This window comes from Falco punctatus (genome assembly GCF_963210335.1).
Source record: "Falco punctatus genome assembly, chromosome: 13".
Taxonomy (NCBI): Eukaryota; Metazoa; Chordata; class Aves; order Falconiformes; family Falconidae; genus Falco; species Falco punctatus.
The window spans coordinates 11,207,729-11,231,787 of record NC_137593.1 but is presented as its reverse complement, the minus strand read 5'-3'; the positions used below and the strand labels follow the sequence as shown (position 1 = coordinate 11,231,787).

The 24,059-nt window shown below is 41.3% G+C and overlaps 2 protein-coding genes across 6 annotated transcripts in view; one reads left to right on the top strand and one right to left on the bottom strand.

Annotated features, from left to right (window-relative positions):
* The window catches only part of LOC308072397 (cytochrome P450 2J2-like), a 116,709-nt gene that overhangs the window by 49,871 nt on the left and 42,779 nt on the right, over positions 1-24,059 (top strand). The gene's annotated exons all lie outside the window — the stretch shown is intronic.
* Positions 2,317-24,030, bottom strand: LOC308072395 (cytochrome P450 2J2-like). Of its 4 annotated transcripts, none has more exons than XM_080409195.1 (10): positions 18,658-24,030; positions 16,512-16,625; positions 15,181-15,343; positions 13,924-14,073; positions 11,958-12,118; positions 9,304-9,480; positions 6,718-6,859; positions 4,204-4,391; positions 3,376-3,517; positions 2,317-2,686 (listed from the first exon to the last, which is right to left on the bottom strand). In XM_080409195.1, the coding sequence occupies exons 1-10, from the start codon at positions 18,664-18,666 to the stop codon at positions 2,508-2,510; spliced, it is 1,425 nt and encodes a 474-aa protein (XP_080265321.1). In that variant the 5' UTR covers positions 18,667-24,030; the 3' UTR covers positions 2,317-2,507. The 4 variants fall into 4 exon arrangements, with proteins under 4 accessions (XP_080265321.1, XP_080265320.1, XP_080265322.1 ...); XM_080409194.1 differs by having other exon boundaries at positions 16,512-20,420; positions 21,358-24,029; XM_080409196.1 differs by having other exon boundaries at positions 21,358-24,027.

Below are 24,059 nucleotides of genomic sequence, written 5' to 3'. Positions count from 1 at the left end.
AAGCCTGACACCTTTCCTTGTTTGTAAACAAAACTGAACTTGCAGTTTATTTGCAGGAAAAGACAGTGTGGCCTAGCCAAGTCAGTGAGTCCTCCTCCTTGACTGGTTACCCAGGCCAACTCCAATCATTCTCCAATGTTCTGTCTAGCAGGATATAAATTTTTAAGTGTGATATAAAAGGTGTGTGAGAGAGACTGACCTACACACTGCTGTGTGATCCAGCAGAACAGCTGCCCATTAAATGGGGGAAGAAATCACTCCCCAAAGTACAATCAACTTTACAAGGTAAAAGCAACTAACCTTGGCCATCAGAGAGCGGTTGATGATATGGGAGCAACAGCGCCGTGCGCTGACACCAGCAGGCTGACTAGCATCCATGACACAGAGGACAGAAAGGGTGTGAATCCTTCTCGTCTGTCCTAAAAATAGAGCCTGAGCAAACCACGAGCAATAATGCAGAAGCAATAAATAGAGAAGAGGGAGGAATGAAGGATATGGTGGATGTCTCCAAGACACTCCTTAAGATGAGCAGCCCTGGAGCAGTGCAGCTCAGCAGCCTGATGGAGGAGGCACCATGCAGCCAAAGCTGAGAGAGTTGGCATGGAACATGGGAGTGACAGCTGCGCTCCTCTCAAAGCTGCTCTCAGCTTTGTTGGCCTTCTGTGGCAACATCATCCAGGTTTTAAAAGGCTTTTAAAAGCTAAAAAAGACCATGCTTTATTAGAACATGAGCTACAGTGAATCATTTTTAAAATAGGTCAGGCAAGAACAGAAATGCAAGGGCTCTGGAAAACAAACCTTTCCCACCTCCCTGCTGTGAGCCTGCTGCTGAGGTCCTGCTGCCACACTCGTGTGCTGGGCTCTCCTCTCCTGGGCGTCTGCACAATGGATTAAAATTCACCAGCGAGCAGTTCCTGTCACTGACAGACCACCCACAACCATGAGCAAATAACCTACCCACGTACAATGTGTAGTTTTCCTCTGCATCACCCTGCGTGTCTCCTCTTAAGCATCTGGACAAGCGGCCTTTATGCCTGTTGTTTTGTGTTGTGTTATTCCCGTGGGTTCAGGCAACTCAACCTGCTCCGGCTGCACACGGGCCTTCCTGGGCGAGCCTCCGTCTCGGGCGTATTTATGAGCTTCCTTTTTGGAAGGGTACCTGAGGAAGCACGTGGCCATCAGGAGCGACAGCATCACGTAGCAATGACAGTAATGCTTGTAATGCTACTGATGTTTCCAGCTTCGTTTTAAAGAAGCAATGACAGCTCCAGTGTTCCCAAATCACAGTGGTTTGTGCTTTGCCTTATCTATCTGTGCACACATGCAAATCCACAGAGACTTTGACATCTGTTTTTAACAGGGCACACAGTTTCCTGTCAAATAAAATGTCAGGATGTGATCTTCTGTATTTCGCCAATTCTGCCATTTAATTTAATAACAGCTAAATTTCAAGTGCTTACTATTTCGATGCTGTGTTCCATCAGCTATTGAATTAGATATAATGAGACAGGTCTAAATTTGTGGTTCATGGTAAACTGCCTAAACTAATCTCAGTCATACATCAGAACTAGTGATAACTGATTTAACAGATGATCATCTGTTTAGCTGTCCTATCCTCTCTCACAGGAATAGGAATATTAATGAAGGACAAGTTCACTTACACTTTACAAGTCTTTTGCAGACAATATAAATAAATTCATATTCACCACAGGAACAATTTTTTCCTTTTCTGCTATTATAGACTTTTTCATTGAATTTGACCACTATGACAAGCTTTCGTAGCTTCAGGTATACCGCTGAACTTCAGAGGCATTAAAAAAATAACTCTGGTGTTTTCCATGTCTATTTTTCAATTCACCATCAGCTCTAACTACAGCCAGCTCCTCACCCAGACTGCTCCTTGGAGGAGCTCCTTGCACCTGCTATAGCCACCACACAGTGCTGATCCTGACAGGATTCAATTCACAGGACTAAACAGTTTCTCTGTTAGAAAGGATTTTCCAAAAATTAACTTGGCAGAATTTTAAAATATTAAAAGTATCTGCCTTAAAAGAAATCCTCTCTCTCCATCTTCACTCCTCACTGAGTTTCAGCCTGCACCTTTTCCCTGCTGGACTGAAACCACTTATCCTCTGGTAGATTTAAAGATGACTTATACATATTCTGCTGCATCAAATCTAGAAATTCTCAGTGAACTCTAAGTCATCATAAACAAAACCAGTTGCTAATTTTTCCTTCATGTCTTTTATTAGTGACCATCAACAAAAAGTTGACTGAAATGTTATGAGTGGTGACAGTAATACAAAGAAGCAGAATTTTCCAGGTACATTTTTCCAGACTCCTTTGCTTTTGCAAACAGGGTAACTAGGAGTTAATGAATTAATTTTTGAAGTCTGCCAGGCAGTTTTGGCATTTGCTCACCAGGATACTGGATTTAAATCTGCCAGGTCAGAAAGGGAAAAAAGATTGCTTAATAGATGGTCTGTTACATACTGGACATGTCCACCCTAGCGTGGAATGGCACAAACGCTGTATGGGTGGGGCTGCAGTGTACCCCCAAAAATGGGCTCTGTGTTGATCTTTGTCACTCCCTCAGGGAGCCGGAAGGTGAATGCCCGCAGCAGGTTGGCAAAGAAAATAAAGAGCTCGGTCCTCGCTAGATGCTCCCCCAAACACACACGGTGCCCTGCAGAAGGAAGAGGGGAAGGACAGTGAGTAAATTACTCTGACCTCAAAAACAATCGTGTTCAGCCTCACAAAAAGCAAAGGTATTTTTATTGAGTCCAGAATTTCTTCAAGACTTAATGCAATCAATGACATAAAACTTCATGTAATTCTTCCTTTAAAGAATCCTCCCTGCAGCTACAGATAACTGTGGACCCTTTCTGCTCTGAGTTTCACTTCAAGTACCTCAAAAACCTCATCTTCATTTGACTGGCAACTTTAAAGGAATTTGTTCAATCATGTAAATGAAGAAAAAGGACTTGCCCTTCCTGGACGATGTTGTGATCCAGCTTTGTATGCACAAAGAATCAGCACAGCTGCCTTGCAAGTACTTTTCAAATGCAAGTCTGGTGTTGAAATTTATGCCCCAAGTCAATAACTATAATCATTAGCAGAGAATTTCCTTCAAAAAATAGGGCAAGTTAGATATATACATTTGTCAGTATATCTCTGATTTTCTATCTTATTATTTGTTCAATAGAACAAATGTTTATAATTGGATTGGGAAACAGTACTGAAAATAATCATGTTGCTTTTATCACTGTTTTCCACAAAGAGGTTTAAAATAAATGACCAATAGACTTTTAATAGGCATCTTAATTCTACAGTCCCAATCCAAACCAATAATGCTTGTGCTGTCAGTCCATTTACCTATTGAGAATGGTAAAAACGCTTCCTGGCTCACAAAGTTTCCATCCTTATCCAGGAAGTGACCAGGGTTGAACTGTCGAGGTGTTTCCCACTGCTCTGGGTCATACAAAGATGAAGCGATATTTGGAAGAACTATGGTGCCCTGAAAGGAGAAAAACACTAACTCAGTTCTCACTGTCAGTCCTCCCCCAGCAGTCAGAACTGGCTAGGCAAGACCATATTCGTTTCCTTTCAGAGCTGTGTTGTATGCCAGTAGGTTCATGTCTCCAGTACGAACTGTGAGGAACATGAAGTCTTTTTGTTTCAGAATGGCAGTCCAAGCCTGACAATGGAAGTGACCACATCAGTAGAAACTAACAACTCTATTTGGACTAAACTCATTCTCACTTCTAACGTTAGAAGTTTCGGTGATTTAGTCTCTTCGATGAAAGCTAGTTGCAAACTTTCATGCTTTTCCCTGGATCTGCAGGCAAAATCAGCAAGATCAGTCAGAAATCTTTCCAATGCCTTATCAGCACAAATCAATCACAGTGTCCTTCAGTATGAATCTCCAAGGTCTTGTCTTCACTCTTCTGTAGAAACACTTGCTAAAATCCACTCTTCCACCCAGGGGCACCTTTCACTACTGATAACCCTCTCTCAAGAGCTGTGTCACTCAACTCAGACTGGCAGATAGTTTATTGTCCTTGTTCCCATTCAGGCTATGAGCCAGAGGTATCCAACCCCACTGCTGTTCAGGAGAAGACCCTGGCACAAATAGATTTTAATCCACACCTTGCTCTACTGATGCAGGAAAATTCTGTAGGAACAGAGAAACTGTGTTTGTACCTTTTTGAGGGGAAAGCCAAGCAATGTAGTGCTCCTCACACACACTCTGGGCATGCCAACAGAGATAATATTGCTGAATCGCTGAACCTCATGAACCACAGCATTTGTGTAGGGCAGTTCTTTTCGATCCTCATAGCAGATTAACTGGGAAGGACCCAGAACATCATCCAGCTCCTTCTGCACTTTCTCTGTGGAGAAATATTCACCATTTCAGGGGGAAAAACATGTCATTTATTTTCACTAATTCCATTTTCAAAGACATTTTCCATTTAGAACTAGGAGGACAACAACAAAATTAACGTGAAAATGTGACTTTTACAAAGAAAATAAAAGTAGGAGTGTGTTGCAACAGCTTAAACGTATGAGAACGGGTCTGAAGTTATTGGATTGTAGATTAAGAAAAGACATTTGTTGCTCAAAATTTAGAACTCTTGAAGAGTGGCCTTCCTTACACTTAAATGCAAGAGATAAGTCATTTATCATATGTTTTCTTTTGCCTAGGTACTTCAGGCACCTACAGCCAGTTAGAACCGTTGAAGTCACAGCTCTCTGGAATTTAAACCAGGTGGATCTGGGCCTTAAAAGCCTAATTCCTATTAAAAGGAAATGGTTCTTATGTAAGGACATCTGTTAAGTGAAGCCAACTAGAACAATGTCCAAATACCTTTAAAAAACCCTGCACCTTGTTCTTGGCATCTGCCTTTTGATCAAGAATAGCATGATTTAAATTATTTTACTGCACAGGAGTGCTGGGAGCATTAATGTAAACTTCAAGAGAGGCAGTACACACATAATAAAAATGCCTTAGATTTTTAACAGATGATCCTGTCTTTTGCCAGGCTCTTTGGAGCAACACTAAGATACAGGGAAGCCCGTTGTGCATTGATCAGTTTGTGCTCATTCACATCAAACCTGTTCAGTGACTGCCAGCAGTCCTTCAGAAAACTTTGTTAGGTAGACCCTGACAACTTACAGAATTTAAAATGTATATCCAGAAAGATTTCTAAGTAAAGTAAATTTCCTTCTATAAAGAACTAGCTTTGCAAAATCAAGCACGACTACTTCAGGATCCAGGATAACTTGATATGATCAGTCACTGCTTAAGTATAAATATGTCTCTGTTCCAGGAATTCAGAGAACAACGAGAGCCCGATTCAGTAAGTAGGCAAAAGGCCAAACTTTCCCATTTGGTACATAGTGGAACTGCATAACATTGTCACTGGGTGTCAACACTGGCAAAAGTATGAATGGGTTCAAAAAGAAGCCACCAATTCCATGAGGACAGATATATGGGTGTCAGTTCATCATGAGAATCTACATGCAAAGTATGACTCAAGAAGCCCAGGAAGGATTATTCTGTACACACCCTGCTTTCCCAAGTATGTGCAAGGTATTATATTTAGATAAATAAAATTATTTGGGTGAGTCAGTGCTTTCATAACCCTAATTACATTAGGTAATAATAAGCATGCAATAACATGAGATTAAGCAGACCTTCTTGTCTGATGGCTACAAGTTGAGCAATTTTTTCTTATCTTCATCTCTTTCCTCCATCTAAAATCCTGTTCTTATCTGGGTATTTGCACATATTCTGCTATCTAACAATGAGATTTCTGTTACCCAGCATAAGAGATCATTCTTTCTTTGGTTTGCATTTAATGCTCTATGAAAGTGTTTGATGGTTATCTAAAAGCTAGACTTAAAAATAAACTTCTTAAATATACATAGACATAACAGATGAGACATCAAATTTTCCTCCCAACAGGAGTAATTTGTTTTGCAAGAAACTCAAATACATCACAGAGTTAATTTAATAATAGATTAAAGAGACATTCTGATACCTTAGGACCATAAATGGACTGATGGAAAAAAATCAAGTCAAAGTTGCCAAGTGACCTTTAGGTGATTATCTTTCCTACTTGTGTGACTTAGAGAGCAGAAAGAAGGGCAGGACTCCTTGTAGCAGAACTGAAGTTAAGTTTCCAAAGAGTGACATCCCTACTATCACACATGAGTTTCTGGTTAATTATTTTCAGCCATCAGTCGTGTTTATGACCAAGACAGAATCCAAGTCAGTTTCTGGAAGTACCATCAGCATCTCACCAATGGCTGCAGCAGTGACTGCTGTTCCTTCAAGGATTATGTGTGTAAATCCTCTGGCTTCCCAAACAGCAGCTCCAGTCCTCTTACTCCGTTGACCACCCTACCATGATCTTAATTTCCGCTAAGACCTCAACCCCTACCTATCAATCATCCACAATCTCCTATACTGATGCATACCTCCCAAACTGTTAACTCTTTCTGGAAACTGCCTTATGCCTGTGACTGCTGTAACAGCTTGTATACAAATACTCTGGATCTACCAATGCTGCTTAGTGCAGATCTACCAGTAAAAAAAAGGTCCATGTGCCACTAGCCATATACCAGTATCTAGGAATAATCTCTGATCCATGAAGATGTTATGACTTGGCTGTTCTATTGCATCAGATATTTGTGATGTGCTTATCTACTCACCTTGGATGTCTGGATTTGCCACCATATAGAGCAGTCCCCAGTACAAGGTTGTACTTGTTGTCTCTGATCCACCCAAGAAAAGGTCATTTATGGAATAAACCATATTGTCTTCATTGTATGTAGACCTGGGTTCATCTTTGGACTGCAAAGGATAAGAAAAGTAGATGTTTATACATGAAAGTTAGAAAAAGCAGAATAGGGTTAAATGTGATTTTATCACTGGTTCCAAGCTGCAGTGTGTTCTGCCTACAGTACAATACAGAGGGACTGATAAAGGACACCAGACACCAAAGATCATTATCAATACAAAAAGCTAACATTTCACAAATGGACAAACCATGTTTACTCCACTCTTAATCATGAAGCTAAATCGCATGTTCTCCACAGAATAGGATTATTGGCTTAATTGTGCAAACAGTGCTACGTTTAGAATGTTTCATAAGTAAAAGTTCCCCTTAAGATGTGTACCAGCATGTGATTCTTCATGCTTCAACCCATATTCCATCCCATAGCTTTCCTACCAAGCGATACAGTGACCAGGTAATGAACGCTGGGCTATCAGAAGTTGTAGCCTGTGGTATTCAGGCTGCTTCTCCACTACAAGGCCACAATGACTCACATATAGCTGCTCCGGGGTTTTACAGTTTTCCGTTAGAAGTGTGAGGACATGTCTGTGCATACTGAAACTAAGAAAGAATATTATTATGGTTTTAGGGGAATTCATCGTCTAAATTTAGGGAGGTTAGGCTTAGGGGTCTTGAACCTTTATTTTGCCAATGGAACAACTGGAAAGCAGGAAGAATGTTTTCCCCTGTTGTAATAACATCTAATCTTTTTATCTTGCCTCTTCATACCTATTATGGACAGTTGAAATTTTTTAATAAACAAACCTGGATGATTTCCACCCAGGAGACTCCCAGAAGAGCTTGCTGAAACATTTCTGGTCCACTGATGTTAAAGTCTCATAAATCTTAGAACAGCAGTGAAATGCTTTAGAAGCAGTTACACACTTTGGAAGACCAGACATGTTAATATTCTGCCAGTATAAAAAAACCTAAAACAACAGGATCCAAGGAACTAGAAACCAATTAGGCTGGCATCTACCCTGGACATAAAAATGTATGAGCTGATATGGGAATCAATTGATAAAGAATTACCAGCTAGAAATGCAATTGAATGCTATTTACTATGATATAGAAAACTGATCTTGGCAAGGAGGTCTATTTGGTTCTTTGATAGAATTACTAGCTTGGATGATAATGACAATTTCACAGTTGCAATATACTTGAAGTTCCACAAGATAGTTGCTTTTATTCCCCACAATAATAAAAAAGTAAAGCACCACAAAGTATTCCTAAGACACATGCTAAAAAACTGAAGAGCTGGCTGAAAGAAATTGCAAATAGACATTCTTCCCTGGATGCATGTCTCTGTAATGAGACTGAGCACAACAGCAGAGCCAAGTCAGGGAATACACAAAGGCAGGCAGCAGTCCCGGAGGGCAGATCAGTTTCAGCTGTGCCAGGAGATTCAGGATGGGTGCCTACAGCCTGACAATGTTGCAGTGCCCTCTGTTATTGCAACCAGCACTGGACCATGCTGGAAGGGGCAATGGCTTTCCCCAAAGCATCAGTCACTACACACTTCTCCTGGGGCTGCAGGAATAGATACCTCTGTCTCTAGATATCTCATTTGTCTCTCTGAGCTACTGTTGCCTTATCACCCCCTATTAACACCAGTCTCATCTTGTCACTTTCTCCTCTTTCTCCTTTTTCTTCGTATCACCAAGCAGAACAGGAGGCCAGGGATATGGCCTGCTGCAGTCAAGAAGAGGAGGAAGGAAGAGTGATTAAGCGGAGGTAGAAGGAGTCACAGAGGGGAAGGGCAGCTGCTAGTCAAGGGAACAGGTAGGGGATCCAGTTCCCAAGAGATTCAGACAAAGTGATCCTGGTAAGGTCTAGAAAAGGGAGAGAGCTATGTCCCCACTCACAGCTTATGCAAGCCCTCTACAGCCTTTCAAAACCATAGATTCCCACCTACCTCTACTATGCCTGCCTGCCCCAAATGTCCTTATTTCTCCTAGTTGCCTTTGTCTGCTTGAAACTTCACTGACCCTGGCACTCACCTCTTCTCCAGCCTTGTCTGAAACTCCACTGATTCCTAGGTTATTTCCCCACAAAATGCTCTCAAAATCTAACTGTCCTCTTGCAGCAACCTCTCTTGACAAATGCTTACCAGCCAAATATCCTATTCAGAACATCCCACTCTGTCTCCCCAAGACATTCCAAGTTCTGCTTTGGTCCACTTAGAAATTCAGTGTTCTCTCCTTGAGGCCTTAAATCATTTTGTAACTTGTGCCAATGAGAAAAAACACAGTGTATTAACCTGCCCTTTAATGAAAGAATTGCAAAGTGCTGTGGCATATCAAAAACTAGAAAGGATTTAGCAAGTCCATGGTTACTGTTTTCACATTAGGATATCTGTCAATGGTAAGAGATTGTGATAAAAGGGCTCAGAGTGGATTATTTAATGGTCCGTTTCACCTTATTCCTCATGAATGTATGATCAGGCAGAATAAACACTTACTTTTTCAATGTGAGCCAGGTAAAAGTCAATGAAATCCTGCAGTTCATCTGGTATCCCACGCTCCATGTGCATTCTGATCTCTCTCCTTGTAAAAGAACTCAGGACATCATAGCTAGATAATGCCTTCTTATGAGGCCCAGGCAGTCGGCGCATCAGCCAGGGGAAGACTTCATACAGCTGTGGGAGTGACACACAAGAAGTACCATAAAGTCTCTATTACTAGAAAATGCATTGTAGGCCTACTAAAAAGAGAAGGTAGTATTCACATTAGCGTGTCGTTTTGACATCATTAGTAAAATATTCTGACAAAGACTGTGCTTATGTTTTCAAGTTGTGAAACAGTACATAAAATTTCTAGCTGTGTCGATGGTGAGATTCAGAGTTCCACAGTCTTTCAGCTCAACCACAAGCCAAATTAGAATGATTATAATTAGAATTAGCTGTATTTATTTATTCAATTATCCAATTCATGTATTCGATGACAATGAACTGTATTCAGACATCTAAAAAGTGAGATCCTGCCCTCCAGTGGAAAATAAATACCAAGAAGGAAGAAGCAAAACCGTTGAAACTGTCTTCATCTGGATGTGCAAAAGCAGCTGATACAACCCAAAGCAAGGGCCAGCTACCAGCAAACACGGTAACCCCCCAATGCACTCTCTACTAATTGAGTTCTCGGGGGACCTCAATAAAACTTGAAACATCTGAAACCCATGAAAGCTGAGAAACAGCTACCTGACAATTTTGAGTCTCTCCTCTAGAAAAGAAGATGATGTTAGATGACACAACCAGATTAATTTTATCTTTCTCTTACTGTTTGGGGACATCTGGCCTAAGAATAGCTGCTTGCTACCTATTCTGATAGCTAGGCTAGAAAGTTAATTCTGATTTTCAGCCTATATTTATTCCTGGGTAATTTGTATACATTGTTCTTGTATCTGCAGTGTATTTTAATAGTTCTTTTCCTGCTCAAAACACAATCCCATCATTTATTCATCAGAAGAAGTTTACCTTTTCTCAGTCTTCATTCTGCCGAGTTCTTGTACTCTTCTAATTATACCACAGAAAGCACATTATTAGATGTTCACTGAATTCTGGCTGAATTAGATACACTATACTTCTGTCTTTTTGGAAAATCAGTTCTTATTGTCAGACATCCAATTATCAATTAATCATTGTCTTATTACAGAAAGGTAGTAGTGCAGCCCTAGGTAAATTCACATAGAACTTCATATCCTTTTTGTTTAGTTCCATCTCTGGTAATTTTTCTTTCAAAATCTGTTCAAAAGCCTTACATACAACTGTGGCCTGACTAGTTATGTATGGTTGCCCAGATTGCATGCATTCCCACTCTGAAATGTATGCACTTTCCAGCTACTATGGCACCCTAATTATAAATGGAATTTAGCTGTCAATATTCAAGATAGGAACTGAGCCAATCCACTTTCCTGGCTACCAGTCCTGCCAAAACCCCTCCTCTATTTCTGGAGATGCCCATGCCGCAGTTTTATCCTGTTCAGTGCCTGACAGCGTGTAATCCAGTTAAGAAAAGGTGATGTGGGTGCAGCAGTGTCCACTTTTTATATAATACTGAGTACCCTTCGCATTCAGGAAGTGGGAAGACTCCATCTGGAATCGTTTGAACCCCTGTTCTTATTTCCCAGAATAGCATCTTATTGATTGGACTAAAGCAAAGCTAGGATAGGAAGGAGAGAAAAAAAAGAGGTACATTCGCTATGCCAAAACCAGGTCTCACCTGCCACCATTAGACACAACCTACAGGACCAAAGCTAGGCTAAGCAAAAGGGAACCTGATCATAACTCAGCAAGAAGAATGCTTCATGGGATAGGGGGGGGAGGAAATCTCTGTATTACAGAGGGACTGCTTAAGTGTTTTACATAATAAGGCTACAGTATAAGATGTATGGGACAACTTTAGAAGTATAATCAGAACTAGAACTCCTGGGCCACTCTGAATATGCTTTTGTGCAAAAAAAGCCTCTTCTAGTGTCAGGTAAGTCCCTGACTCTCAGAAGAGTGCTGATTGTTTTGATTGCCCAGCTTACAGGTATATTTGCTGGCTTAGCATTTCCTGTCTTCTGCTGCCTGCATCTAGAGCTGCTCCTCACTCAGGGTGAAGGAGTGGAATTTCTCTGGGAAGTCTTCATGTCTCCACTTCTTATAGAAAAAAAGGAGATAAGGGGCCACAGGCAAAACACTTAAGTATTTGAATCATTCTTCTCTCTGTTGACTGTATATAAAACAGTGCCTAAACCTCGCATGTGAATCATGCTTTCAGATCTGACATTTAGTATTTAACAATCATGATGCCGAAGGCAGGAATCCGTTATGTGTGGGGGTTGAGAAATGAAGTAACAAACATGACCCAGGAGTAGTCCATCAGCTTGTGCCTTGCTGCAAAGATTAAGGGGCAAAGTACCTTATCACAGTACTCAAACACAGGACAATGAACACAAATGATCAAGGCTGGTATGTAGAGCATTACCACTATGCTTTGAGATAGTGCACTGCCCAGTAAAGCTGCAAGGAAAATCACTCACCTACATGAAAACTTTTGCCTAACAGTTACCTCTTGAATCTGCATTTCTCACTTTCTGTCTTATTTGGAAGAAGGCAACAGATCATTTACTTACACGATGAATAAAGCTGCCTCCAAATTTGAATAGATGCTCTGTGGCTCTAATCAGTTCATGGAAGGTTTCATCCTCTCTAGAGAAGCGATGTCCAAAAACAACAGCACAAATTACATTTGAGACAGAATGAACTAGAGGGAAAGAAGGATCCACGGGTTTCCCTGCAATCATAATAATAAATGTCACTGTTAATACCCCCTATCTGCTTTAGCGAAATGAGAGAGTATTATAGGTTACACAAAGAACTTTCAAGAAAGCATTGCATTTCACAGAGAAGCAGCAATCTTCTTAGAAAATTGTAGTATCAAACTGATTCTTGACAACTATGGTGCAACCTCATAATCCCAGGAATGTGTGGCACCCTAAAGAAATGCCAGATATGTAAAATATTTTGTATATTAGATAGAGCAATTTTAGAGGTAAGGGAAAAAAAATCCATGCAAATCTGCTGCCTGGGAAATTCAAAATAGGTCTCAGACATGGGAATGACTGAGAACACTGTGGTCAAAGGGAACCTGAGGGGGAAACTGTAAAAAAAGAGGCAGTCTTATTCAGCAAGGACATAAGTACATGCAAGGCTACTACATTTTGTCTGACCTTGTTAGAGATGTAGAACATCCAGCAAGCTAAAATGCCTTTTCAACCAATAATAACTAATGTTAAAGCAATTACTTGAAAACCTAATCCCAATAAAACTATTCTATGACTCCAGAACAAATTACTATAAACAACTATATTTATGCATATATGGATGCAACTGTCCAACACCCAGCGCATGATTCTGATTAGCAACTTATTGTTCTGGGCCTTTTTTCCTGCCCACATGGTCACATCTCAATCCCTCCTAGTTCTTATACCATGGGATTTAGGCTAGATTTAATTACTTTTAAATGATACAATGCTAGCCCCAGCCTGTCCTGATTTACTGTGCTTTTGCATAATGGTCCATATTGGGAAATCCAACTCACATGCTCCTAACAGGGGTGATCAGGGTAAAATGTAATGAAGACAAGATTCTAGTCACTGCTTTACAGAGTGCATGCAAATGGCATTATGAGATTTAATTCATCAGCATTGATAATGTGTCCATGTCTTTATGCACCAGCACTGTATATGACCCAGCAATGCATCCCTGAGGCTAAGGCGGCCAACATCATCCGGGGCTGCACTAGGAAAAGTATTGCTGGCAGGTCAAGGGAGGTGATCCTTCCCATCTGATCAGCACTGGTGAGACCCATCTGGAGTGCGGGATCCAGTTCTGGGCTCCCCCGTACAAGAGAGACATCAACATACTAGAACAAGTTGAGCAAAGGGCCACAAGGACGATTAAGGGTTCTGGAGCATCTGACATAAGAAAGACTGAGAAGGCTGGGACTGTTTAGTCTGGAGAAGAGAAGGCTAAGGGAAGTATCTTAAATGTGTATAAATACCTGGTGGAAGGGAATAAAGAACATGGAACTATACTTTTTTCAGTGGTATCAAGTGAGGCAATGGGCAAAAACTGAAATACATTAAATTCTACCTAAATATAAGAAATGTTTACTGTAGGGCTGACTGAACACTGGTAAGGTTTCCTAGACAGGTGGTGAAGCCTCCATTCTTGCAAGGTATTTAAAACCCAACTGGATTCAGCCCTAAGAAACCTTCTTTGAGAAGGGGTCAGTATAGACAATCTTCAGAGATCCTTTCCACTTTAAGCATTCTATGATATAAATAATAAATAACCTCCAGTTTTGCTTCCCATTTTTAGTAGTTTTGTAAATAACTCTGGACAAGGATAGTTTCCTTGAAAACACAGGGCTGGGGTTTTTGCATTTTCAATCCTTTCCACATAGACATTGTAAGACCATGCACACTTTCTTGTGGAAAAAAAGCTGCCCTTAATTTCAGAGTGGGACACAGAAGTTCATATACAAAAGACATCAGAGTAATGACAAAAAGGAATCAGTATTTATTACAGAGATACCTTTCATACTTGCAAAGAAGGCTACCAGGTACTGGGCCTCTTCTTGAACTCGATGCTCCAGACCTCTTTTCCCCAGACCAAGGTTACGTAGAGTCCTCAGTGCAAACCTCCTCTGCTCCTTCCAGGTGTGACCAGTTGCCAACATAATCCCTGCATCCATTCAAGGAAAATCTCTTTATCTTTCTAATATTTATTATAAACAAAGACTACATCAAAAGATTTACTAAGCCACAGAATATAATGAAACTATTACTATGCATTGCCTATGAACACAAAGAAACAAAGGAACAGCTGTGGCATGTAAGCATGTGAGCAGGGCTAAAATGGAAAAATTCAACTGTGTAAAAGGACAATTTGTAGGATTAAGCTTGATCTAAGACAACCAGTTATCTCAGAAGGTTTGACAGCTGCTTCTCTAGACACTCTGAAGTGCGCACCTCCTGTTCTCTTCTATGATTGGAGCGCACCTGACCAGGGTAATGATTCTCATGAAGGGAAACGGGGAAAGAGTTTTGACTGTCCACAGTCAGGGAGAAAAGTTCCTAAGTTCACTACTTAGGCTTTGTGACAAATATCATCAGGAGAAATAAACATCATATGCTAACGGGATCTTTAATGAAGTATAAGAATCACGAATGACTGAAATTCAAATAAAAAATATTTAGGGAATTAAGTTTCCTTAAAAAATACTGAAGTCCCCCCCCAAAAAAAAGTTTGTTTCATAATGTATGTGTTCATGAAAATCAGGAGTTTGGGAATTTCCAGTATGGTTGGGGAATATGAAACCTACAGCAAGGTTGAAACAGAAGTGCACTGAATCTCTAGATGCAACTGTGAGAGTAAGAAAATATTCACAAAAGGAAGGGAATGGGAAGAAGATCCCACCATCAAGCTCACTCTTCAGTTGAAAACGTAATGGTGGGAGGCAGTAATTTCAGGACAAGGAGGTATGTTTCCTGCTCTTCCTCCACTTCTCTGTGGCACAGACTACCACTGCCTCACCTCATCACCTATGAATCTGCTCCAGTGAATGCTTCACACAAGGTATTATGAGTCTTTTTTATCTTGCTGATCTTTTCCTCCCTCTGTTATCCAAAGGCTATTTCAGCCTTCCCTTCTTTGCAGTTCACCTGGCAGGCATTCCTCATAGACAAACCCTGCTACTGTGGTACTTTTGGAAGTGGTTACAAGTTACAAAACAGCTGCAATTTGTCAAGATTATGTTTCTGTGCAATATTCCTGGCAAGAAATTCTCACCTTTTCCTTTGGCCATTGCTCCGAAGAAAGGAGTCACTAGCCTCCCAGAAACATCTTCAGGGTGCGTGGTCATACCATCCTTAACTGCTTGAAATCCATTCAGTATGATCACTGGGAACCGTCCAAACCATAAGGTGAAGATGTTGCCATGAATTTTTGCCAGCTATAGACAGGAGAGAAGCCAGGAAAGCACAGATTAAATCCCACATACTGCAAACAAACAGAGGATGAACCTGTTTTTACACTGATTACAAGACCAGCCCTAAGGTGGAATGGTGTTCTCGATCTTTCCCACAAGATTACAACTATCTGTGACAAAGCATGAATGTCTTTTCTAGCATTCATTGTTGGAAACAACTGAGTATTCCATCTTTGCTGAGCCACAGATCTATGTCAAGAAACATTAGGGAGCTTCTATTATTGTATATAAACCAAGGCTCAGTTCACAATGATTCGTGCGATAAAAGGGTATTTTCTACACGTGGATTTGTTTCAAGAGGGTTTCTATCATTTGTACCGGTAAAGTGGCACAAAAAGAACACAGAAATGTAAGAGAAGGAACTAGCTTTTGGAGACTGGACTAATTACTTTCTTCTTTCCTTCTGCTCATTTGCATATTTAGGTACTGGAATGTGAGAGTGTCCTTACTTCCTGACTGAACCTGCCCTTTGGTCAGAATAACTGCTGTGCCTTGTCCAAATCAAAATGACAAAAGCCACCTGCCTACTGAGAATCCCAAAAGCACTGTGAGCACTAAAAGAATGAAATAGAGGTGGCTTTGTGCACAGATGTACTCCTCAAAAAACAATTTACAAAATGTTCTTGGGGTTTTTTAGATTCTGTCAATGCAAACAAGCATAGACACACATAGTGCATCTTAAGTATCTATTTACTGCTCAAGCTAGAGAATGGCAGTGCTCAGAAAGCTAAAAAATCCATGCTGTAAAAGTGATTTTTTTAAATACTACTTTTTCCCCTAACTGCAAATCTGATATAATTCTAAATGATACCAATTTTCACGTTGAATTTGTCAAATTTAGTGTTAAGGGGTGATGGGTTTAAGCATCAGAATGATTTTCTTACATTCAGAACTTCTAATACCAGTGTTCTTAGCTTGGCGAACTACTTTATGCTGCAATAACTATTTCATATTTTGCCAGCCCAACCAGCAATCCCAAACCAGACCAAGTGCAGTACCACAGTGGCTAGTTAACAATTACAGTATGTTACGAATGTAGTTTTGGGAAAGGATGTTTTCACATAGCAAACAACATGAGAAATGGGAAATGACAGACACTTTTATACAATTAGGAGTATCTGAAAATAAATACCTTCATAAGCAGATCACGATTAAACTGAAAGTTCAGCTGTATCAAGGTCCCAAAAATTGGGAGAGGGATTGGTCCAGGAGGAAGCTGTCTCCGTAATCGTTGCAACTTTAAAAACTGCATAATTAGAAGAAATACAGCAATGGCTATAAGAACTTGACTTATTGTCAACATATTAACAGCTGCTTTTACCAGCTTCTCTTTATTAAAAATAGTCTACCAAAGCTATTAAGGCTGGTTGCTCAACCAGTTTTTTCATAAGGGTTTAAATTTCATGTAATGACTATTCCCCGCCCCTAACCCTCCCTCTTTATTATCAACCACTCCCTTTTTGTCCCACTTATTCTCATGCTCAAGCATATTTAATCGATGCATACTCCTCTCCCTCTTCTCATTCAGATTATATTTATCAAATATGGATCACAGGATTTGTAGGAATGGTGTCTTAAAAGACTAGGGCCAAGATTTTCCAGGCAGTGTAGATACACATATCCATACATAAATTCTCTGGAACATACTCTGAAACAATTGTGGATAGTATGTGCTCCTACAAATATTTCCTGAATGCTTTTAGAAAAGCAATAGCCATACATACAAATTAAGCATGCAAATGTAAGTGGATATTAAATCTTGGTGTTTTTAAAATGTTTTGTATATATTCCATGTACATGTATAGCCAGTAATGGTGAGGCTGATAAAAGTTAAAAGCCTACATTTGTCTTAAGATACATATATGAGTACCTAATGCTTAATACAAAAAGCAAAATTTGTTAGGCTTTCAAATGTAATTGAAAACATAACTGATTTAATATATAACCTCACTTTTTTCCCCTAATCTATTTGCAATAGCTAACTTCATTGAGGGTTTTGCCTACTTTTGAATTTCCCCTTTCAATCTCGACGTAAAGGTAGATACCCTAAAGCAGGGGTCCTCAAACTCTGGCCCGTGGGCCGGATACGGCCCCCCAGGGTCCTCAATCTGGTCCCCGGTATTAACAGAACCCCCCTGCACACACACACCCCGCTGGGGGCTGGGTGGGGGAAACCAAGCAGCTGCAGATGACTGCCTGCCACTTCATCCGTGCCAGCCCCCTGTTTAAAAAGTTTGAGGACCCCTGCCCTAAAGGATATTTTGATCTATCATCAGAAAGCTTGCCAGAGAAATAAAGCATATGCATACAGAAACTGCATCTAGTATGAAACACAGGGGGTGGGGGGGTGGGGCATGGTGGGATGTGGAATATGGGTAAAACCTACTAGGAACCTTGAACTACAACCAGAACTAAGAGCCCCAGCAAGAACTAGTCATGACATGCGTGTAACATACTTGGTGGCTTGAGAATAAACACAAGTCTGTAGCCAGAGCTCTTTGCCAAGACTCAACACACAGAGGAAGTATAAACCTAGCATCAGGGGTGTTTACATGCCTGGAATCAGACCATGAAAACCATGTGAGAGGGCTTCTTCTGGGCACCACCTAACAATGACAGCTTTAGCTTTGTGTTACAGATCCAGATTGAAATGCCAACAGATTAAATGCTTCCTTTGAAAAATGCCCATCCCCTGAAAGCAAAACACTCATAAAAGAAATACATTTTCATTAATCTTCTGGAAACCTGCCAAGACCACTTGTGCATCAGCTTGCTTCTTTCAAGTGCCCTGTCTTTGGGACAGAAACTATTCCACAGGATTTGTGGCTCTGGGACATGAAACACCCTTATCCAGAAAGAACAGCCTGCAGTTTGCCAGCCCGCAGTTTCCAGACCTCCAAGACAATTAACTTCCAACCACTGTACTTCATTACTGCTAAAGCATAACTGGTTAATGTGTATTAACCAAGAAAGGGATGATTCTGTGTCTCTAGAAAAAGATTTGTTTGTTTGTACTAAAAAGCTTGTTTTTCAAGGCACTTATTTCTAATTCAACTCTCCTTCAATAGGGGAAAAAAATTTCTCTCTAAAAAAAAATTCTAGTAATTTTTACCTGTTCTGTACCCAGTGTAGTTTTACAAAATCTACTTAAAAATCACCAGTTTATCAGAATTTTTCATTTATAATCAACGTAACACACTCCCTGCCCTTTTAGGTATTCAAAGCTTTTCCTTCTAAATGATTTTTCTCAAGAGGAAAAGTAATTTTTGTCCAGTTACCTTTTGCATGTGGAAGTGAAGAAATTGAGGGCCAGGACCTTCGCCACCGCCAGAGCCACAGCCTCACCACGGCACCTCTTTCTTTCTGTCTTTACCCTTGCAGCCTTGAGTTTTCACATTATCAGCTATTTCTCACAAATCCAAGTATTCAAGCACCCTTCAAGCTTAGAAGCTCTTCCTTCCTTATTCCTTTGCCATCATTTCTGTTAACAAGTTCCTCTGACATGGGGATCCATGTCTCCTCTTGTGCTTTGGCCACTTCAGGAGGCTTTAAAACCCTTTTCCTGGTGGTGTGTTCCTGAGGGAGGAAGATTTCCTGTCTTTTCCAGACTGGCCCTCCGCCTTCCTCCATGATGCCACAGCCCTGCCCTGGCAGCAGCAATGTCCTCCTTCCCCATCTAAAACAGGGACACACCAGAGGGGCAGAAGCAGCCAGGAAAAAAAAAAAGGTCAGGAGCTGGAGCTGAACAGATAGCTCCGCACTCAGAGTCACCACAGCACAGAGGAAGGGCGAGGGCGTGAAGAGTGAGGAGGCACCCCCACCTCGCTCCAACCGGCGGGAGGCGGCCATGGCGGGAGGCAGCTCAGTGCCACCACAGGGTGGGCTGGCAGTGGCAGCCGCTCCCCCGCGATCCAGCAGCCCGCCTTCCCCTCAGGTTGTCTCCAGGAACCAGTCCAAGTGCTTTTTACCCACGTCTTTCTGCAACATTTGCCTGTGGCAGCTCAGTGGCCTCCCTGCTGCCCACTCAAGATGTCCAGCACAGCCTTCTCAGGGGGCTGCCTGGCTCCTAAAATGGCTTCCCTCCCTCAGCATGCGGTGCTGCTGGCATGGCCTCACCCGGCCGTGCTGCCTGCCTCCTCCGCTCTGGTCAAAGACCAGATTTCTCTCTGGATTCAGCTGGACTTTCTCTGTCTCCTCTTCACACAGCATCACCTGACTCCGCCTGAGGAACCACATTAAATTACCTTCTTTCTCTCCACCAGGTAACAATCTAGGGCTTAAAGAGAACATATGTGTTTTAACATTATATTTCTATGGCAGGCAACAAAGGTTCAGTTTAAATTCCAGTATCCACCTTAGATATCCATTTTCTTCAGGTATATCTTTGTTTCTGCCACATTTTCCAGTGAAACTCTGAAACATTGGGGCTCACTTAATTTTCCCCACATATTTCTCTAGGGTGGCACAGCTCATTGGATCATGTGTATTAAACACAATAACTCCTCCCCAGTGATGATTTTTTCAGCAGTCAGCTTTTCCAAGCCTTTTAGCAGAATTCAGGCATTGCAGGATGAAGCCAAAACCCTCCCAACAGGATGGGCTCCAAAATGATGAAGCAACAGCTGCAGGGACTCGGTCTAACACCAGGGACAGGGAAGATCCTGGGAGCATGGGCTGATATTCAGAAAACCAAGAAACAAGGGTTGAATCATTTTTCTTTCACGTGCAGAAATTGTGATACTCTGATGCTGATTACATTCTCCAAAACTAAACATATTTTCACAATGAAATAAATGCAGTTGACAAGGCTATTAGCAATGACCTACCAGAGAGAGGAAGGGAGAAGCTGCCATTTACCCACTTGGTCTTTTTCCCCTAAGCTTTCTGACAACCACTTCTTTTTCAAAACGGTATGTTCTTACCACTGTTAGTGACAATAGAGCCTCAGGCTGCTTTCTTCAACCATGACGTTATTTCCCTGTATCTTCTGATTGTGGAGGTGAAGTGGCTGCAATCCATACTGTCATTACCAGCTTTCTATCTTAACGCATACAAAGCAATGCTGTTGAGGAACATAACTATGGCTACACTGCATGTAATTTGAGAAACTGTATAGAATAGGGAAAGGCAAACAACTGCATAGTGTAGGAAAGGGAGTAAAAACAGAAAGAGGATACGAGAGACTCAGAAAGAGGGTGGAAGACACTAGAATGAGGAACACCTGTCAAATATATTTTACAACAGATGGGAGTGAGAGGAATAGGTGGAGAGATTTCAATAAGGAAAGCATAAGAAGCAACAGCAGACAGCATGGACCTTAGAAGGTATCTAAAGAAAAACTTATAGGAGATGGATGACATTGTATGAGGGAAAAAAAGATGAATGGAGGAATGTGCAGGTGAGTTGAAAAGACAGATATAAGAAAGTGCATTAAATAGAAAGGGAATGAACCAGCAAGCGACTACGTTAGGAGACGGGTGTGTTCTCCCACAACAGTATTTTTGTGCATCAGTTCAGAGTTAAGCTCTCCACCAAGTTCAAATAAACGGGCTAGAGCTCCCTCCGAAGGCAAATAGTAAAGACATCTTGTTATATGAGCCAACTTCCTATGTGTGAAAATTATCACAAGGTACTTCAGCCCTACCTGGATTCACTACAGCACACACAAAGTGCGTGTGGCACTCCAGAAGCTTATTTCACACCAAACTTTGTGGCCAAGAGTGAAACCAAATGCAGCCAAGCTGGGAGAAAATTGAAAACCAGGAAGGCAGACCAAGCAAGAGAACACCTGAAGTAGATTTTGGAGATGAGATAGAAGCAAGGAAAGGACAGTAGAATGATCTGTGGGGAATAGAATGGCCAGTACCTTCTTCTATGTTTGCTTCACACGAATCTTGCACTTTTTTTTTGCTTGGTGGGGACCCCATCCCCTCCCAGTCCAGATAAAGCAGGGTAGCTAGAAAACTCACATTACTTACCAGAAAAGGTGAGTGTGTAGTCACCTTGAGCTGTTAGTCCTTCTGTGCTCTTCTACAAATAGCATCAGCTCCTGGACACATTAAAACGAAGCCACCATTATTTTTTGTATTAAGTTCAGTTGGCTGCTCTCTCGTTCAGCAGGCACCAGAAAACACAGCAGGGGAAGTGGCACTGAAAGGGAGTGGCCCAGGAAATCCAAGATTGTCGTTTATTGTTATTTACTTTTTTTTCCCCTGGTATTGTCGCTTAGCCCAGGAAAAGGGATGAAGGGAGCTGGAATAGTGGTGTTTCACCCTCTCCTCTCCTTTCTAAAAGGGGAGCAAAGCTTCCTTTGGAGCCACTACATGCAGCTTGCATAGGAAGGACGCTCAAGCTGAATTTCATGCTCTGAAATGTTTACATTTAATCTGGCATGTGTATTGTCCTAGAAAGTATGAACAGACACTTACCATGGATTACTACAGTGTAAGGGTATGCAGATATGTTTTTATCTCTTATTAGGTGACAATGCAGGATTACATTCCAGTTTATCTAGGAATATTTTATAATCTACTCAGATCCTTAAGGCTCAAATGTCCGAGACATATTAAAAAGAACCTGAAAAGAAAATCTCATTAATTCTCAAATGATCCCTAAGAACTTGTCTGAAGGGTAGGCTCAAAATTCTACTTTTAGCCACTTGTCTAGTCCTTCTAGAACAGTGAGGGTGACTTGTACTCTACTAATTTCTGAAACTGAGTGACATCTTCTGGTGGAAGAATAGTCAAGGGATAGCCTTGACTCAATAAAAATGAAGAGAAAAAAAAGTCAGGATAAATGAGAAAATGAGATAAGCTGCAAAGACAGTACACACTGTAAATGGAACACTTTGGAGAGGTGAGACAGACAGAGGAAAGAAGAAAAGGCAGAGGTTCTGGAGGGAACCAAAGTGTTGCACAGGTGGGAAAAACCTCATTTGTTGACACTTCATAGCTTCACACCTTACTTGTTTTTGAGCTCAGCAGACACTTTAACCAGTGGTGCAGCTGGAGCTAGCCTGGAATGTGATTCTCTCACACTGGAAAGGGAAGGTGACTGTGGGTAATTCTAGGTTTGAGGAATGGGATTCATCTTACTTTATTTGATGGCAAATGTATTTATGAGGTTGCTGAGGCTCCATTTGCTTCATAATTACTAAATGCAGCCAGAAGCAGCATTTTGTCGGTGCTATCTACCAGCTATTCTTTAGGATTAGTGATTTTTAACTTCGGTGCTAAAGGCAAGGAACTGCTGCTGTCATTGCCTCTCCTCCTGCTATCCATGTGGATACAAATGAAGCACCCCCTTACCAGTGTGGGGCTGCTGCCAGGGGGTTGTTTGTAGTTCCAGCGTGGAGGGGACTTCACACCAATCGCCTGCCTGTCTGGACATGCTGCCATCCAGCCCACAGCAGTGAAAAGGGTTGAACCAGCCCATAAGGGTAATCCTGGAGGGGAAGAAACTGGCAACCCAGGTTTTACCCTGTGTGCAGATTGCTGATTTTACATGTCTCTGCCTGTTAGACTAGGGCGCTTTAAATACAAGGCAGGCAGAGGTACTTGAAACAAACACAGCTGATCATGACTTCAGTCCGGCAGACGGCACTGTCAGCTAAGCAGTGTAGAGAAATAATCCTTCATGTTGGCATACAGTATCCACTTTGTATGTCATACAGGAAGAAGGTACTCCCAACGCTGCCAAACACCACCCCCCGCCCCCCGTTAAGTGTCAGTAACCAAACTAGCAAAATGTTAAATATCCACTTTTGACAAGTCCTTAAGCACCATCCTCATCAAGGGCTTCAGGAATTCTTCAATAGTGCCAAATCTTCTGTTGCTTGTGATATGCTAATTTGTGCTGACTGATGTGAAGTCAGCTAACTGTGATAAAGAATACATTAAAGACCTGAAAGAATAAATGAAGCTGAATAAATTATTGGAGGATCTGGAGCAAACACCACCAGAAATTAGCTGTCATGAAAAAGATGTTCTTATGTTGCTGTCAACCTGTGGGCTCATAAAAAAGCAATTTATCAATACTCTGTGCCCACTCCCTGTTGTCATTTGCCTTCCAGTCCTTGCTCCCTACCTGTATTATGAGGGTGAAACCCTCAACTGTCTTGACAGGTGTCAATGATAGAGTTGTACACAACAAGCTTGCACAGCCACAAACCTGATCAGTCTAAGGGAATGTTATCTCAGATCACACTATCTGCCTCTCTAGAAAGCTTCCTCTAAGAGCTTCTTTTAATTCCTGCACCCACTAATATCCTGAGGCAGATTGAAAGACCTCTAAGCCTATCTCCACAAATGCAACTGTGGCTTACAAGAAAGAATGCACAGATCTTTAACGATAAGACTTCTAATTTCTAGACTTTGCTTTAAGTTCTTTCTCTGTAAATCCTCTTTCCAGTTAATAAATAAAGCCCAATTCTATCTCTTCCCTTAATGTCTTTATTTGTTACACATGAAAAGAAATTTACCAAGATTTTCCAAACAGCAAACAAGAATGAAAGATTAACTCTTTGAGGTGAGGTATAATCCTCAGGATACAACTGTCCAAAAAGCATCTTTCAGGGTACTGATTAACCAAATCAAGAGGAAAGCAAAAATCTTAAGACATGCAAGAAATTCACAAGCAGAAACAATCTTGCTGAGTAAGTTCCCTGAAACTGTGGGGCACC

Coding starts and splice junctions, on each gene's coding strand:
- LOC308072395 (XM_080409193.1), bottom strand. CDS start 16,682: ATGTTGACAATAAGTCAAGTTCTTATAGCCATTGCTGTATTTCTTCTA. Junction 15,344..16,511: donor ATCGTGATCTGCTTATGAAG/GTATTTATTTTC, acceptor TCCTGTCTATAG/CTGGCAAAAATTCATGGCAA. Junction 2,687..3,375: donor GTTTTTACCATTCTCAATAG/GTAAATGGACTG, acceptor TTCCTTCTGCAG/GGCACCGTGTGTGTTTGGGG.